This window comes from Pleurodeles waltl, chromosome 12 (assembly GCF_031143425.1).
Source record: "Pleurodeles waltl isolate 20211129_DDA chromosome 12, aPleWal1.hap1.20221129, whole genome shotgun sequence".
NCBI classification, from domain to species: domain Eukaryota; kingdom Metazoa; phylum Chordata; class Amphibia; order Caudata; family Salamandridae; genus Pleurodeles; species Pleurodeles waltl.
Genome location: NC_090451.1, coordinates 207,515,852 through 207,532,516, shown reverse-complemented (window position 1 = coordinate 207,532,516; position 16,665 = coordinate 207,515,852). Strand labels below are relative to the sequence as shown.

General features: G+C 47.4%; 1 protein-coding gene across 2 annotated transcripts in view; it reads left to right on the top strand.

Moving 5' to 3' along the window:
- ANKRD11 (ankyrin repeat domain containing 11) overlaps positions 1 to 16,665 on the top strand; it is a 1,021,414-nt gene that overhangs the window by 657,052 nt on the left and 347,697 nt on the right. For both annotated transcript variants that reach the window (XM_069216659.1, XM_069216660.1), the window contains exon 6: positions 3,771 to 3,941. In XM_069216659.1, coding sequence (XP_069072760.1) covers positions 3,771 to 3,941 — 171 coding nt within the window. The remainder of the gene's footprint in view (positions 1 to 3,770; positions 3,942 to 16,665) is intronic.

Genomic DNA, 16,665 nt, shown 5'->3' with positions numbered 1-16,665 from the left:
ACGAAGCATGGGACAAAATAACTACAGACACATGGGTCCTAGCAATTATCCAGCATGGTTATTGCATAGAATTCCTGCAATTCCCTCCAGACATACCACCAAAATCACAAAATTTAACAAAATACCATTCACAGCTTCTAGAGATAGAAGTTCAAGCACTACTGCAAAAAAATGCAATAGAATTAGTACCAAGCACACAAATAAACACAGGAGTTTATTCACTGTACTTCTTGATACCAAAAAAGGACGAAACACTGAGACCAATTCTAGACCTCAGAGTAGTAAACACATTCATCAAATCAGACCACTTTCACATGGTCACACTACAAGAAGTGTTACCATTGCTCAAAAAACACGACTACATGACAACCCTAGACCTCAAGGACGCATATTTCCATATACCAATACATCAATCACACAGGAAATATCTAAGGTTTGTATTCAAAGGAATACATTACCAATTCAAAGTATTGCCTTTTGGTTTAACAACCGCTCCAAGAGTATTCACAAAATGCCTAGCAGTAGTCGCTGCACACATCAGAAGGCAGCAAATACATGTGTTCCCGTATCTAGACGACTGGCTAATCAAAACCAGTTCGCTCACACAATGCTCAAACCACACAAATCAAGTCATACAAACCCTCTACAAACTAGGGTTCACCGTCAACTTTGCAAAATCAAACATTCTGCCAAGCAAAGTACAGCAATATCTTGGAGCCATAATAGACACGACAAAAGGAGTAGCAACGCCAACTCCACAAAGGATCCACAATTTCAACAGGGTCATTCAACACATGTCTCCAAACCAAACAATACAAGCAAGAACAATACTACAGCTCCTAGGCATGATGTCCTCATGCATAGCCATTGTCCCAAACGCAAGACTGCACATGAGGCCCTTACAACAGTGCCTAGCCTCACAGTGGTCTCAAGCACAGGGTCACCTTCTAGATCTGGTGTTGCTAGACCGCCAAACTTACCTCTCGCTTCTATGGTGGAACAGTATAAATTTAAACATAGGGCGGCCTTTCCAAGACCCAGTGCCAGAGTACGTAATAACAACAGATGCTTCCATGACAGGGTGGGGAGCACATCTCAATCAACACAACATAAGAGGACAATGGAACATACATCAAACAAAACTGCATATAAATCATCTAGAATTATTAGCAGTTTTTCAAGCACTAAAAGCTTTCCAACCAATCATAACCCACAAATACATCCTTGTCAAAACAGACAACATGACAACGATGTATTATCTAAACAAACAAGGAGGAACACATTCAACGCAGTTAAGCTTGTTAGCTCAAAAAATATGGAAGTGGGCAATCCACCATCAAATTGGTCTAATAGCACAGTTTATTCCGGGGATCCAGAATCAGCTGGCAGACAATCTCTCTCGAGATCACCAGCAGGTCCACGAATGGGAAATCCACCCACAAATTCTGAACACCTACTTCACACTCTGGGGAACACCACAAATAGACTTATTTGCAACAAAAGAGAACGCAAAATGCCAAAACTTCGCGTCCAGATACCCACACAAGCAATCCCAAGGCAATGCCCTATGGATGAACTGGTCAGGAATATTTGCTTACGCTTTTCCTCCTCTCCCTCTCCTTCCTTACCTAGTAAACAAATTGAGTCAAAACAAACTCAAACTCATTTTAATAGCACCAACGTGGGCAAGACAACCCTGGTACACAACACTGCTAGATCTGTCTGTAGTACCACACATCAAACTGCCCAACAAACCAGATCTGTTAACGCAACACAACCAACAGATCAGACACCCGGACCCAGCATCGCTGAATCTAGCAATCTGGCTCCTGAAATCCTAGAATTCGGACACTTACAACTTAGCCAAGAGTGTATGGAAGTCATAAAGCAGGCCAGAAGGCCATCCACTAGACACTGCTACGCAAGTAAGTGGAAAAGATTTGTTTGGTACTGCCATCATAATCAGATACAACCACTAGAGGCAACTCCAAAACATATAGTAAATTACTTGCTCCATTTACAAAAAGCAAAGCTAGCCTTCTCTTCTATTAAAATACACCTTGCAGCAATATCTGCATACCTGCAAACTACATATTCAACTTCCTTGTATAGGATACCAGTTATCAAAGCATTCATAGAAGGGCTTAAAAGAATTATACCACCAAGAACACCACCTGTTCCTTCATGGAACCTAAACGTGGTTCTAACAAGACTCATGGGCCCACCTTTCGAACCCATGCACTCTTGCGGAATACAATTCCTCACCTGGAAAGTTGCCTTTCTCATCGCCATTACATCTCTAAGAAGAGTAAGTGAAATTCAAGCGTTCACAACACAAGAACCTTTTATACAAATACATAAAAATAAGGTCGTCCTACGACCTAATCCAAAATTTTTACCAAAAGTTATTTCTCCATTCCATCTAAATCAAACGGTAGAACTACCAGTATTCTTCCCACAGCCAGATTCTGTGGCTGAAAGAGCACTACATACATTAGATGTCAAAAGAGCATTAATGTACTACATTGACAGAACGAAGAACATCAGAAAAACTAAACAGCTATTTATTGCATTCCAAAAACCTCATGCAGGTAACCCAATATCAAAACAAGGTATAGCCAGATGGATAGTTAAATGCATCCAAATCTGCTACCTTAAAGCAAAAAGACAACTGCCCATTACTCCCAGGGCACATTCAACAAGGAAAAAAGGTGCTTCAATGGCCTTTTTAGGAAACATCCCAATGCAAGAAATTTGTAAGGCAGCCACTTGGTCTACGCCTCACACATTCACCAAACACTACTGTATAGATGTGCTATCCGCACAACAAGCTACAGTAGGTCAAGCTGTATTAAGAACTCTATTTCAGACAACTTCTACTCCTACAGGCTAAACCACCGCTTATGGGGAACTAACTGCTTACTAGTCTATGCATACCATGTGTATCTACAGCGACAGATGCCATCGAACTGAAAATGTCACTTACCCAGTGTACATCTGTTCGTGGCATCAGTCGCTGAGATTCACATGGACCCACCCACCTCCCCGGAAGCCTGTAGCAGTTCAGAAGTTACCTTCAATTTTGTACATTTGTATATATATTACTTAATCCTTTAATAGGTACATACTTACATTTTTCATTGCGCGGGCACTATTACTATAGTACAACTCCTACCTCACCCTCTGCGGGGAAAACAATCGAAGATGGAGTCGACGCCCATGCGCAATGAGCACAGAAGGTGGAGTCACTCGGTCCCGTGACTCGAAAACACTTCTTCGAAGAAAAACAACTTGTAACACTCCGACCCAACACCAGATGGCGAGCTCATGCATACCATGTGAATCTCAGCGACTGATGCCACGAACAGATGTACACTGGGTAAGTGACATTTTCATTTTACTACTTTGCCTGTTAATAAAAACAGTGAAGATTGTGCTATTACCAATTTTTGCTGATTTCGTTTGATTTTTTTTTTTTAGAAAAAATGCATTCTTGCTCTGCACTTTACCAAAACAACATTTTGTGTTTTGGGTATTTTTTTGGGTTGCTTCAGCAAGAAACAACGTATCCTGAATACCTTCGGAACCCACAGGGTATCTTTTTGTTGAAATATAGTTTCGAAGGCTTAAGCATGTGGTGTCCATAACCCCAAAATAATTGGTGGGAAAACCTCAGCAGCTAAGGGGGCTTACGTTTAATGCAAATATTTAACATTTTTATTTGATGTATGAGTATTTGACTGACATTTGAATCTTGAATGATTTCACAGAGAAACAAGGTCCAGAGCGAAAACGAATTAAGAAGGAGCCGGCCAGTCGAAAGCCTGGATTACTGTTTGGAATGGGTCTGTCTGGAATGAGGGCAGGTTATCCTCTGTCAGAACGTCAGCAGGTTGCTCTGCTAATGCAGATGACTGCCGAAGAATCATTAAATAGCCCCGGTGAGTGTTATTTTCATTAACTTGTATTTCATAACTTCAAATTTGTTAGTTTCAAATTGTATTATAAAAAATATCATTGAGTTGTTTTCCATCACTGGTTTTCAGTAAATTAATGTTAAGGCTCAGGCACATCTTCCAAGGGAATCCTTGATACAGCTTAATAATATCATACACACTTGTACCCATGTACTAGAGAGTTTAGGCTGCATTACGCAAGGACATCTAAATTCAGTTTTTCTTGTGCACCCTTAAAGTAGAATCTCTAACGTCTCTTGTGCAGCAAGCAGTGGTTGAAAGTCCATTCATGAGTTCTTTCAATTTTGGAATTAACCTGCTAAACATCCTAGGGGTAAGGGATTGGTTCAGCTTCTGACCCAATACGTTACCTGCGATTTCTTTTAAACTGGTAATTGGTCACATGAACTCGAGTTAAAAGGCATATTTTCAAGTGTTGACTGTCTCTCATGATTTGTGTTGATGTTGCGTTGATTTGGAAACAATGATCAGATTGTTTGCAGATTTTAAGGTCAACTCTCCCAGCTGGGGCACACAGCTTAAACGTCATGTAGGTCCAGTATATAACTAATGTATTAACAAATCACCATTTACAAAGCTTTTCTTGCTTGCACCCACACAAGGTGTGGGTGACTAACACAGAGAAGAGCCAACTGGAGCAGGGCAGACCAGCAAGCGTAGCAGTTCTAAGCTCCTGAATGAAATATGCGATAGTACTAATTTGAAACATGTACAGAAAAACATGAAAAGGAAAACAGTTTCTAATGTAAGACTGTGCATAAGTAGACCTTGTCTGTAAGTTCTAATGCTCAGAGATGGGATAGGCTAGAAAGGTATATTTCTCACATCCAGTCACTGGAACATAATTTGGCATTTGTTAAATGTTTTATACTATCTAGAAATTATGTCAACAAATGTGCACACTGCACATTCTGAACTGGTCTTCTAGTGGTAGGTAGAGTGATGGGAGGTCCCCAAACTGCCAATTAGTTTCAGGTTGCCAAGAATGTCTTATGGGCACTTAACATTTCATCAGAGTTGAACCCTTACACTTTGGGCTGTTTGGAAATTTTTCATGAGCAGTACCCCTGTGGATGGATAGGTGCCATTTTTCGCACCGGAAGTGACATGCGCGGTGTCTATATAGAAGTTACCCCAGCGAGCTGACATCAGTCAAATTCTTTCCACCCTGGTCAGTGCAGATCTAGAGAGAGCTACCTCCAGTCATTTTTTGACAGACCTTTTCAACTTTTTGTCGAAGTTATTTGAGCTTTCTCCTGCTGTTGCAGGGATGTCCACTAGGAAAACTGGCTTTAAACCCTTTGGTGGATGCATGTGGTGCCTTGAGTGTGACCACTGCACAAAGACCTGCTTCGACTGCCGCATCTTACACCACAGTGCTTTAAAAAAAAAGTAGTCCTTCAAGTTCCTTGCTGCTGAACTTGTGACTGCATTACAGTCTCGATCACAGTCGAGGAAAGGTCATAATATCAATTGTGGAGCCATCGATTTTCACCCAACTCGTCCTGGCTTTATGGTAGGTCCCACAAGAAGAAAAAGAGTAAGACGTGTAAGACATCTTCCACTTCACCAGTCCGTCAGTCATCTGATGACACTGGAGCATAGTCATGCAAGGCCTTGCTCCACAGTTGAGCCTCAAGTTTCCGGGAGAGGAAGTGACCCCTGCTCAACTCTACAAATTTTATGAGGCCATGAACCTAATTTTTGTTTGGCCTTCCCCGCTGGCATGCTTTGGGGACCCGTGGGTTCGAGGGCTCCTTCAGATTTCCTGCCTGCAGGTCCACCCCAGGTGCCAGTCCGGCTCCATGGATGAATCCAGACCAGCACCAGTCGTACAACCTCGACCTTCCTTGACGGCGGTCTCAATGTCGACGCTCCTAGCGCCTCCCAATTCTCACCCTCGACTCCCAATACAGAGCCGGATGGACGTCGCCCGACTTTGCTACCAACTGGAGCCTTGCCCTCCAGACCAGTGCCTGAGCCCTATTCCTATGGCTAGGACTTGGAGGGAGGAAGGTGGGGGGGGGCAGGTGGGAGAAGGTTGGCAGGACCATTGGAGCATAAGGAATACCAGCCCCTAGACCCCAGCATGGACTAGTGGAAGGAATTGGCAGACACCGGTGGACTAGACACCTCCCCATATACTGGCAGGATCTCTCATCCTACCGTGGTTACGGAGGAGAGAGCGACTTTTGCTGTGGTGGTGAGAAGGGGGTGGCTGAGGTCATGGATCTTAGCCTGCGGCCCACAGTCTGTCAAGACTAATGTCTAGAAAGAGGTGTTTCAGCCAGAAGTGACCCGACCCCGCCCCTTGGAACTGTTTCTCCCATTTAATGAGGCCCTTATGGGTGACCTGCTTAAAAGCTGATCCAAGTCCTGCACAGGGACTCTTGTGGACAGCATAATTGCCTGTCCCCATTGCCCCACCTCCAGGGACCCCAATTTCCTCACACATCATAACCCAGAGAGCTTGTTGGTGTAAGCCTTCACTTCGTGTGTGACTCTGGTGCATTCCCTACTACCCCACTGGATACAAGAGGCTGGACAACTTAGGCAAGAAAATGTTTTCTTCCACCAGCCTGCCACTGCGGTCCGTGAACTCAGAGTGCCTTTTGGGCCGTTTCTTTTATGCCCTTGGATTTGGTTGCAAAGGTTTTCCCCTATGGTCCCGGAGGAGCCCCGGGCTATACTCTCCCAAGCGGTGGCAGACGAGAGGCATGCAGCCAAGTTCACGATCGGATGTGGGTGGACGACTGTTGGCAGTGTGGTTTCTTAGTCGGTGACCTTACCACACTATCCCTGGCTGAGAATGACTGGGTTTTAAGGGTATGTGTAAGCCTCACTTATGGGCATGCCCTTTGATCGCTCTTGTGTCTTCGGAGACAAGGCAGACTCAGTGGTAAAGCACTTCAAGGATAGCAAAGCGATCACCAGGTCCTTGGCCCTTACCATAGAACCCTTCCTCCCCCCCCCCCCCCGCCAACCATCCCCAATCCGCCTTTCTCTGCCACAGATGTGGGTTCCAGCCGCATCATCAAGCCACCACAACATGCATGCTTCCAGCCTCTGCATGGCTGAGGACGTGATACCGACAGCCTGTGGTTCGGGCAGCCAGACCTCGGGCCAGTCCACCACCCTACACCCCCAAACCACCATCTCCCCCTTCCAAGCCTCAAAACCTCTTTGGTTCACCCTCCAACCATCGTGGAGAACTAGTGGGAGGCAGGATATTCCATAACCTGCACCACTGGATGTCGATAACATCAGACTGATTGTTTCTCCAGATTGTCTGAAGGGGCTACCCCCTCCTCTTCTTGATTACTCCTCCACCCATGCCACCCATTTGTGACAGGCAGACTGAGGCCCATCTCTCCTTAATCTGCTAGTAAGTGGTGGCTTTCTTGGCCAAGGGAGCCACAAAGAGGGTTTTGAAGCCAGAAGTAGGTTGTGGTTTTTATTCTTGCTACTTTCTGATGCCCAAAAAAGAATGCAGGCCTTCGTCCTGTCCTAGACCTGCATCCTTATAATTTCGCCCTCAGAAAGGAGAAGTTGAAAATGCTTATGCTCAAGTCCTATCTGTCTTGGACCAGGGAGCCTGGATTCTAGCATTGGACTTGCAGGACTCATATTTGAACATTTCCATCCTGCGTACCTGCAGACGTTAGAAGTACCTGCAGTTCACGATGGGCCATCTGCAATTTCAGTTCTCTGTGCTCCCTTTTGGCCTTACTAGTGCCCCTCGGGTGTTCACCAAGGTTATGGTGGTAGTTGCATCTCACCTTCTGAGATCGGGGGATACCAGTCTTTTCCTGTCTTGATGACTGGCTTTTGAAGTGAGGCTTGCCCCCAGACACTCATCTCCCACCTCCAGACTACAATGGACTCCCTGCATTTTCTGCAGTTCACTATCAATGTGCCAAAGACACACCTGCCTCCCTTTCAGACGCTCCCTTTTATCAGTGATGTTCTAGACACAGTGCAGTTTCAGGCTTATCCTCCCAAGCGACGAGTCAAAGATATTAATTTGCGTCCTATTGTACCAAGGTTTCAGCTTCTATCCTGGGTTTGGTAAGACTGACTGAGGGTGCTGGGCCTCATGGCCTCCTGCATCCTGATTGTGACACATGCCTCCTGCCATATATGGGCTCTGCAGTGAGACCCAATGTTCCAGTGGACGCAGCATCAGGGAATTTTCCAACATGATCCAGACCTCTGAGGGTACTGTAAAAGATCCTCAGTGGTGGTTAACGAACCGCGATTGGGTCAACGGCAGCCCTACTCTCTTCCCCAACTAGGTGTGACAGTGGTGTCAGATGCACCACTTAGGGATTAGGTGGCCATGTGGGAAAGACAGAGATCTGAGTCTTCTGGTCCCTGGCGGAATCAGGACTCCACATCAACTTACTGGCCCTCCACGTAATCCAGCTTTCTATCGTCCCAAGGGATGGCTGGTGCAGTTGTTCGCGGACAACATGACTGCCATGTGGTACTGCACCATATAGGGCGGGTTGGGGTTGTGGACCCTTTATTAAGTGGCCTTGAACTTCTGGATATGGCTGGAACGTGAGGGTATAATCCCTGGTGGTTCTCCTCCTGGTGAGTTTTCTGAATGCCAGGGTGGACAAACTCAGCCGAAGATGCCTAGCAGACCACAAATGTCATCTGTCTGGAGGTGGTGCACGGTCTATTTCAAAATTGGGAAGAGTCTTAGATCTGTTCTCCACCACCGAGAATGTGTAGTATCAGCAGTTTTGCTCACTGGAGTTTCCAAGGTGGCTCTCGCTCGCAGACACTTTGTCTCGAATGAAGCTCCAGGCCTCGTGTACACCCTCCTGCCCATCTCAGGCCCAAGTCATCCTTGAGGCTCCAGACTGGGCTTGGAGCGGATCTTCAGTTGCAGCAGCAGCGGAAGGTTCTCCACCCAAACCTGTCAACCCTCAGTTTTCATGTAATTGTATTTATATAGCGCTTCTAACCCTGGCGATGGGTCGAATCGCTTTTCGGCGAGTAGCACGCTACTCCAGAACCCAAGAGGAATTAGTGGTGGATTAGTATAGGGAAATATGAGTACAGTATTAGTAGTATTATGAGTTAATTTGAGCAGAGGATACGTGAGTTTGTTAGTTGGATTGACTAGAGTAATGGAGGGATAGAGGAGGGAAGAATCCAGAAGTGTTAATTGGGAGTTTATAGTAAAGGAGGAGGCTTGGGATGAGTGAAGGAGAGATGGAGGAGGGAAGAGTCTGTGGAAAGGGGTTAGGGAGATCATAGTAGCAGGAGGGGTTTTGGATGAGTCAACGGTGCGATAAATAAGGGAGAATTTAGTAGGGTTGTTTGGGGAAATCATGGTAGTAAACTGAGATTCTGATGGATACAACTACCTGTGGATTCCTCACCTAATGAATACTCCCATGGCGCCAGCATTCGACGGAAATCTTCTTCCTAGTCTCTGCACGTCGACGAGGACGTCACTCTAGCCCACGCGACGCCGTCTGACGTCATACAGGCAATAAGAGGTCCTCGACGACGTGCCGACGTCAGTTCCCTTTTTTCCGTGCATTCGAAACGGTTATCTTCGAGGGACCAACTGTTACTTTCGTGGTTACAGTGTATTTTTGATGCGTAGTCCTTCGCTACAGTAAGAATGTCGCAGAGAAAGTCGGGTTTTAAGCCCTGTCGTGAGTGTGGGGGCAAGATGTCAGTTACGGACCCTCACTCCGACTGCCTTTGGTGTTTGAGCTCCGACCACGACGTCGCGACTTGCAATTCATGCCAGCACATGAATCCAAAGGCCCTCAAGGAACGTGAGGCGAAGTTGTTTATGGCGAAGTCGAAAAAAGAAAAACATCACAAGAAGTCTTCTTCACCAAGGCATCGGCGTCATCGAGACTCCCGGCGCCGTAAAGAATCACGGCGCCATTCAAGCAATGAGACTCGTTCCAGGTCTTCGGATCGGCGCCGGAGGGCTTGGGAGGTCAGTCCCACGGTCACGCCGCATCCATCGACACCGTTGCCCTCTCCGGCGTCGCCGACTTCACCTGGACAGGCGTCGGTGATTGAAGTGGTGCAGCCTCAAGTGTTGTCTCCGGCGTCTCAGACGTCGAGGCCGGCGTCGGGGTCGCCTTCGAGACAGGCACCCCAGTATCCGGCTTTTCCCACCCCTGGAGCCGATAGTACCGCATTCCTAAATGCTATGTATACCATCTTCCAACAGATGGCTCCAGGGGGTGCTCCGGCTGGCCCTTTGGCCTTTTCATTGGGTGATCCTGCGCCTCTACGGCCGGCACCCTTTATGCCCTTTCTCCCTTTTGGGAACGTGGGCTCGGCGCCGGTGGCTGCTCCGGGGGCTTCAGAGGGATTGGCCCCGGAGATTTCCATCCCGTCGACGTCGGGATTTCGTCCTGTGACTCCGTTGGGTCCATCCGCTCCGAGTGCTCTTTCATCGGCGCCGAAGTTACCTGTGGCGCCGGACGTGGCGTCGGTGGCTTCTGAAGATCGGCGCCGATCTTCGAATTCGGCGGAGGCATTGTCGACTCCGCGTATCGAGCATAGGCTTCATTCGAGGAGACGTGCTCTCCGTTTATTAGAGGAGCAGGAGTACCAAAGAGTCCTGGAAGAAGGAGAACTAGAGGACTCGGGTGATGGACTGCATGGTCTAGAGACGGCCAGTGGGCTGGACACTTCCCCCTGAGTGGGATCTTTCGTCTCCAGGGGAATACACGGAGGAGGCTGCTTCCTTTCACGCAGTGGTACGGAAGGCGGCTAGTTTTCTGGACCTGCCTTTGCCGGTGGTAGAGGCAAAACAGAACATTTTGACAGAGGTGCTACATCCGGCCTCAGCTGCGGCGGAACCACTCTTGCCGTTTAATGACGCTTTGCTGGATCCGGTGCTAGAGGTGTGGAAGAGACCAGTATCTTCCCCAGCGGTTCACAGAGCTGTAGCCAGGAGGTATCGAGCTGCACCAACTGACCCTGGCTTTCTTTCTAGGCACCCTACACCGGAGAGCTTGGTGGTGCAGGCCTCCTGTTCATCCAAATCAGCGCCTGGTTCGTTCCCGACGGTGCCTGGAGACAGGGACTCGAAGAAACTGGATGCGCAGTCCAAGAAGATTTTTTCGTCCTGCAGTCTGGCGTTGAAGGCCACCAATGCAACTTGTATCCTGGGGAGATATATTCATGCTCTTATGGATGACATTACCTCATCATTTACGGAGCTTCCCCAGGGTCTTTTGGATGTTGTTTCAAATGCCCAGGCTGCCGCGACCCAGATTATTCAGACTGGGCTAGACACAACCGACTCGGTGGCCAGAGCGATGGGCACAACTGTGGTGGCAAGGAGACAGGCCTGGCTCCGTAACTCGGGGTTTTCTGCGGATGTGCAGTCAACCTTATTGGATCTCCCTTTTGATGGGGACAAGCTGTTTGGGGCCAAGGCAGATTCGGCCTTGGAACGTTTTAAGGAGAGCAGGGCCACAGCTAAATCATTAGGGCTCCAAGCTCCTTCTTCCTCTGCCTCTTCCAGATTTTTCAGGAGGTTTCGTGGATTTGGGCGTGGCTCTTCCTCCTCTTCCTTTCGGGGGAGATTCCAGCAACCTGCTTCTTCCCATCCCTATAGATCTTTTAGAGGGAGAGGGAGGGCCCGCACCAGAGGAGCCTCTCAGCAGCACTCTGCCTCTTCCTCATCCTCTGGAGGGGTGCAGCAGGGGAAGCAGCCTTAGGCTTCCACCATTTCCCACTCACTCCTCTCCTGTAGGGGGAAGATTACAGCATTTTCTCCGCAAATGGAAGACTGTTACAACGGACACTTGGGTTCTCAGTATTGTGGGAAAAGGCTACACCCTTCCCTTTCGGGAGTTCCCGCCCCTCATCCCGCCCCGCCCATCTTATTGTTCAGAAGAACACCTCCTGTTGCTAGAACAGGAGGTTCAAGTCCTCCTTTCAAAGGGCGCGGTGGAGTTGGTCCCAGAGCAGGAAAGGGGTCGAGGTTGTTACTCAAGGTATTTCCTGATTCCCAAGAAGGATGGTCGGTTGAGACCAATCCTGGACCTGAGGATCTTGAATTGGTTCCTCAAACAGGAAAAGTTCAAGATGCTGACCCTAGCTCAGGTGCTTTTGGCGTTGAACAAGGAAGATTGGATGGTGTCTGTCGACTTGCAGGATGCTTATTTTCATATCCCGATACTCAAGTTGCACAGGAAGTATCTCCGGTTTATGGTGGGATCGCAGCACTATCAGTTTGCGGTCCTTCCGTTTGGTCTTACTTCAGCACCTCGAGTCTTCACGAAGGTGATGTCGGTGGTTGCGGCAGAGCTCAGAAGGAAGGGGATAGCAGTATTCCCTTACTTGGATGACTGGTTGATCAAAGCCAAGTCCCCGGAGCTTGTGTCGCATCATCTGCAGTCAACGACTCAGTTGTTGTTCGACCTGGGTTTTTCGGTGAACGAGCCCAAATCTCACCTGGAGCCCTCTCAGCGCCTCCTGTTCATAGGGGCAGTACTGGATACAACATTGAGTCGAGCCTTTCCTCCGCCTCAGCGGATTCAAGATATTCAGGAATTGGTTCCAATGTTTCGAAATGGAGCGGTAGTTCCAGTCCTCAAGGTCCTTCGTCTGCTCGGTCTGTTTGCCTCCTGCATTCTGTTGGTCACGCATGCTCGCTGGCACATGAGGGCTCTTCAGTGGTGCCTCCGAAGGCAGTGGTCTCAACACAAAGGAGATCTAGAAGGTGCTGTCAAGATCTCCAGAGATGCTGCTGTGGACTTGAAGTGGTGGATTGCGAGCAACAATCTTTCACAAGGAAAGCGTTCTCGCAGTCGCCACCAGTGGCCACGGTCATAACGGATGCTTCCACTCTAGGGTGGGGAGCTCATCTGGGGGATCTGGAGATCAAAGGCCTTTGGTCTCCAGAGGAGCAGATGTTTCATATCAATCTGTTAGAGTTACGGGCTGTACGTCTGGCTCTCAAGGCCTTCCTCCCTTCCCTTCGTGGTCAGTCGGTACAGGTCCTGACGGACAATACTACCACGATGTGGTACATAAACAAACAGGGAGGAGTAGGGTCGTACCTTCTCTGCAGAGAAGCTCTTCGACTATGGTCTTGGGCAAAGGACCATCAGATTTGCTTGGTAGCAAATCATCTGGCCGGGGTCTTGAATGTACGTGCGGACAGTCTCAGTCGCCAATTCTCGGCCGACCACGAGTGGCATCTCCATCCAGATCAAGTCCGTTTAATCTTCCAGATGTGGGGGTTTCCTCGGATAGATCTGTTTGCCACTCGGGAGAACGCGCATTGTCCGTTATTCTGCAGCCTCCAGTATCCGATGCAGGGAGCGTTAGGGGACGCGTTTCAAATAACCTGGTGCGGCCAGTTGCTTTACGCGTTTCCTCCCATACCCTTGATTCCTCGAGTATTGAGGAAGATTCGCCAAGACCGGGCGCTAGTCATCTTAATAGCTCCAGATTGGCCAAGGAGGGTGTGGTTCTCCGACCTTCTCCAACTCTCAATGTGCCCTCTGCTCCGTCTCCCTTTCAGGGCAGACCTCCTCTCGCAGTCGCAGGGGCAGGTTTTACACCCCAACCTCCAGAGTCTGCACCTACATGCCTGGAGATTGAACGGGGCAACCTGAGTTCCTTCTCTCTCCCGCCTGATGTAGTGGATGTTATATTAGCGGCCAGGCGACACTCCACTAAATCTATCTACGCTAATAGGTGGTCTAAATTTGTTGCGTGGTGTGGAGAGAGGCAGATTGATCCCTTACATGCTCATCTATCGGACGTTTTGTCTTTTGCTCTATCTCTAGCGCAGAAAGGTTGTGCAGTGGCTACCATTAAGGGTTATTTGTCGGCCTTGTCAGCCTTCATTTATCTTCCAGACCAACCATCGTTATTTAAATCCCCTATTGTTATCAGATTCTTGAAAGGTCTTTTAAATAAATATCCTCCAAAACCATTTGTTATGCCGCAATGGGATTTGTCCTTGGTCCTGACTTTCCTTATGGGGTCCCCTTTTGAGCCTATGCATTCTTGCCCCTTAAGGTATTTGGTTATAAAAACAGTTTTCCTGGTAGCGATAACATCTGCAAGGAGAGTGAGTGAGTTGCAGGCCTTATCGGTAAAGCCCCCTTATACAACTTTTTATGGGGATAAGGTGGTGTTGAGGACCAAGGCTGCTTTCCTCCCGAAGGTTGTTTCACCCTTCCATTTGGCTCAGACAATTACTTTGTCCACGTTCTATCCTCCGCCTCATCCTTCTAAAGAGGAAGAAAGACTGCACCGTCTGGACCCAAAGAGGGCGTTGAGCTTCTTTATTGATAGAACAAAGGATTTCAGGCTGGAGGATCAGCTGTTCATCGGGTACGTGGGCAAGAGGAGAGGAAAGGCAGTCCACAAGAGAACACTCTCCAGGTGGGTGGTTCTTTGCATTAAAATCTGTTACTCTTTGGCAAAGAAGGACCCTCCTGAGGGCATTAGAGCTCATTCCACCAGAGCTAAGTCGGCCACTTCGGCCTTGGCCAGGGGTGTTCCTGTGGTTGACATCTGCAAGGCCGCAACTTGGTCGTCCCTTCACACTTTTGCAAAACATTACTGTTTGGACTCTGAGGTCAGAAGGGACGGCCATTTTGCACGGTCGGTGCTGCAGGATTTCTTGGTTTGACCATTTAGGCACCCGCCACCGGGCGTGGTACTGCTTTGGGACTCTATTCATTAGGTTAGGAATCCACAGGTAGTTGTATCCATCAGAAGAACGAGTTACTTACCTTCGGTAACGACTTTTCTGGTGGATACATTAGCTACCTGTGGATTCCTCACGGTCCCACCCGCCTCCCCTTTGCCTTTCTGGTCTTACCAAGTAATCCTTGAGTGCGCTCCTCTTGGTCTTCAAGGTTGCAATAGACGTTGTATATATGGATACGTGTGTATATTATCTGTATATATATATATATGTATTTATCTTTGTGTACATACATGATTTGCATATATTTGTTCGTTATATTAAATTTACAGCTATTCATTGCAATATTGTGTATTTTACAAGGTTATGGGATGTTGCCTTGCTCTTTCATTGCATTGGGTGGTTGTTCTCATGCACGTAAAAAATGTTGGTACTGACGTCGGCACGTCGTCGAGGACCTCTTATTGCCTGTATGACGTCAGACGGCGTCGCGTGGGCTAGAGTGACGTCCTCGTCGACGTGCAGAGACTAGGAAGAAGATTTCCGTTGAATGCTGGCGCCATGGGAGTATTCATTAGGTGAGGAATCCACAGGTATCTAATGTATCCACCAGAAAAGTCGTTACCGAAGGTAAGTAACTCGTTCTTTGGGGCGAGCTAGATGCGGCAGAGGAGGGGAAGAACTTATGCAGGGTTATTTTGGAGATGAAAGTAGTAGAATGGGTTTGAGATGCGTCAGTGGGGATGAATGATAGATTGATAGAGACTTAGGGTGATGGGGAGACAGAGTAAAGCTTACAAGAGAGTAAAATGTATATTTTTTTATTTATTTTATTTTTATATATATTTTATATTTTATTTATAGATTTCATTTTATTTATATTTATTTTTTCTCTAGTATAGTAGAAATAGAGTAATAGATATGTAAATACATAGTAGGGGAATATATGTGCAAGGAATTTAATAATGGTTACTTACACTTCTGATGTGTGCTCCCTTTGAGCTGCTACTACATTACTGCCCACTCAGGCTCCTTACCATCAAGATGACCTTCCTTGTGGTGATGAATTCCAGGCTTTGTCATTGGAGCCTCTATACCTACCCATCTTTCCAGATGAGCTAGTTCTTCGTACTAGAGCTTCTTTTCTGCCGAAAGTTATCACTCATTTTCATGTAGGCAAGTCCATTACGCTGCCTACCTTTTATGCTTTGTCGCATCCCTCCAAGGATAAGGAGCAACTCTATAGACTGGACCCAAAAAGAGCATTTTCTACCTTGAGTGCACAAAAGAGTTCTGGGTGGACAACCAACTTTTCGTGAGGTATGTCACAGCAAAGAAGGGGAAGGCTGTGCAGAAACGGACCATCTCCTAAGGGATTGGGCTCTGAATTAAAATCTTCTGAGCATTGGCTAAAAGGCAACCCCAGAGGGTATGCATGCTCAGTCCACCAGAGCTAAAGGCTACAACCACTGCATGAGTGCATGGAGTTCCGGTCCTTGATAACTGCCAGGCAGCAACGTTTTCTTCTCTGCACACGTTCATCTAGCACTACAACCTGGACAGTCAGGCCTTTCAGGAGGAGGACTTTGTCCGTTCGGTCCTGCAGGTCTTTCTAGTGTGAATTTATTCCGCAGACCCACCTCCAGGGAAGTATTGCTGGATATCTTTTCGAAGATCAGGAATCTGTGGCTAGACATCGCTATCAGGTGAACAAGTTACTTGCTTTCAGTAACGCCTTATCTGATAGATAATTCTAAGATAATGAATCTGCAGCTAAATAGAACCTCTACCAGATAAAGCATTACAGAAGGTGACTTGTTCCTCATACTCACTAGTTGCAGCCTTATATTCAATCCAGTAATTTGCTGAATGGTGTGTAAATGAACTTCAGAGCTACGTTATGTACTGAGATTTAATGAGAACTAGAGTGATGAAAGAACACTTGTTGGGCTTGTCTGCAACTTTGATTACCACCAGCATTGATATTAAAAACTCTGCTGAAGGAATGCAGTGCAG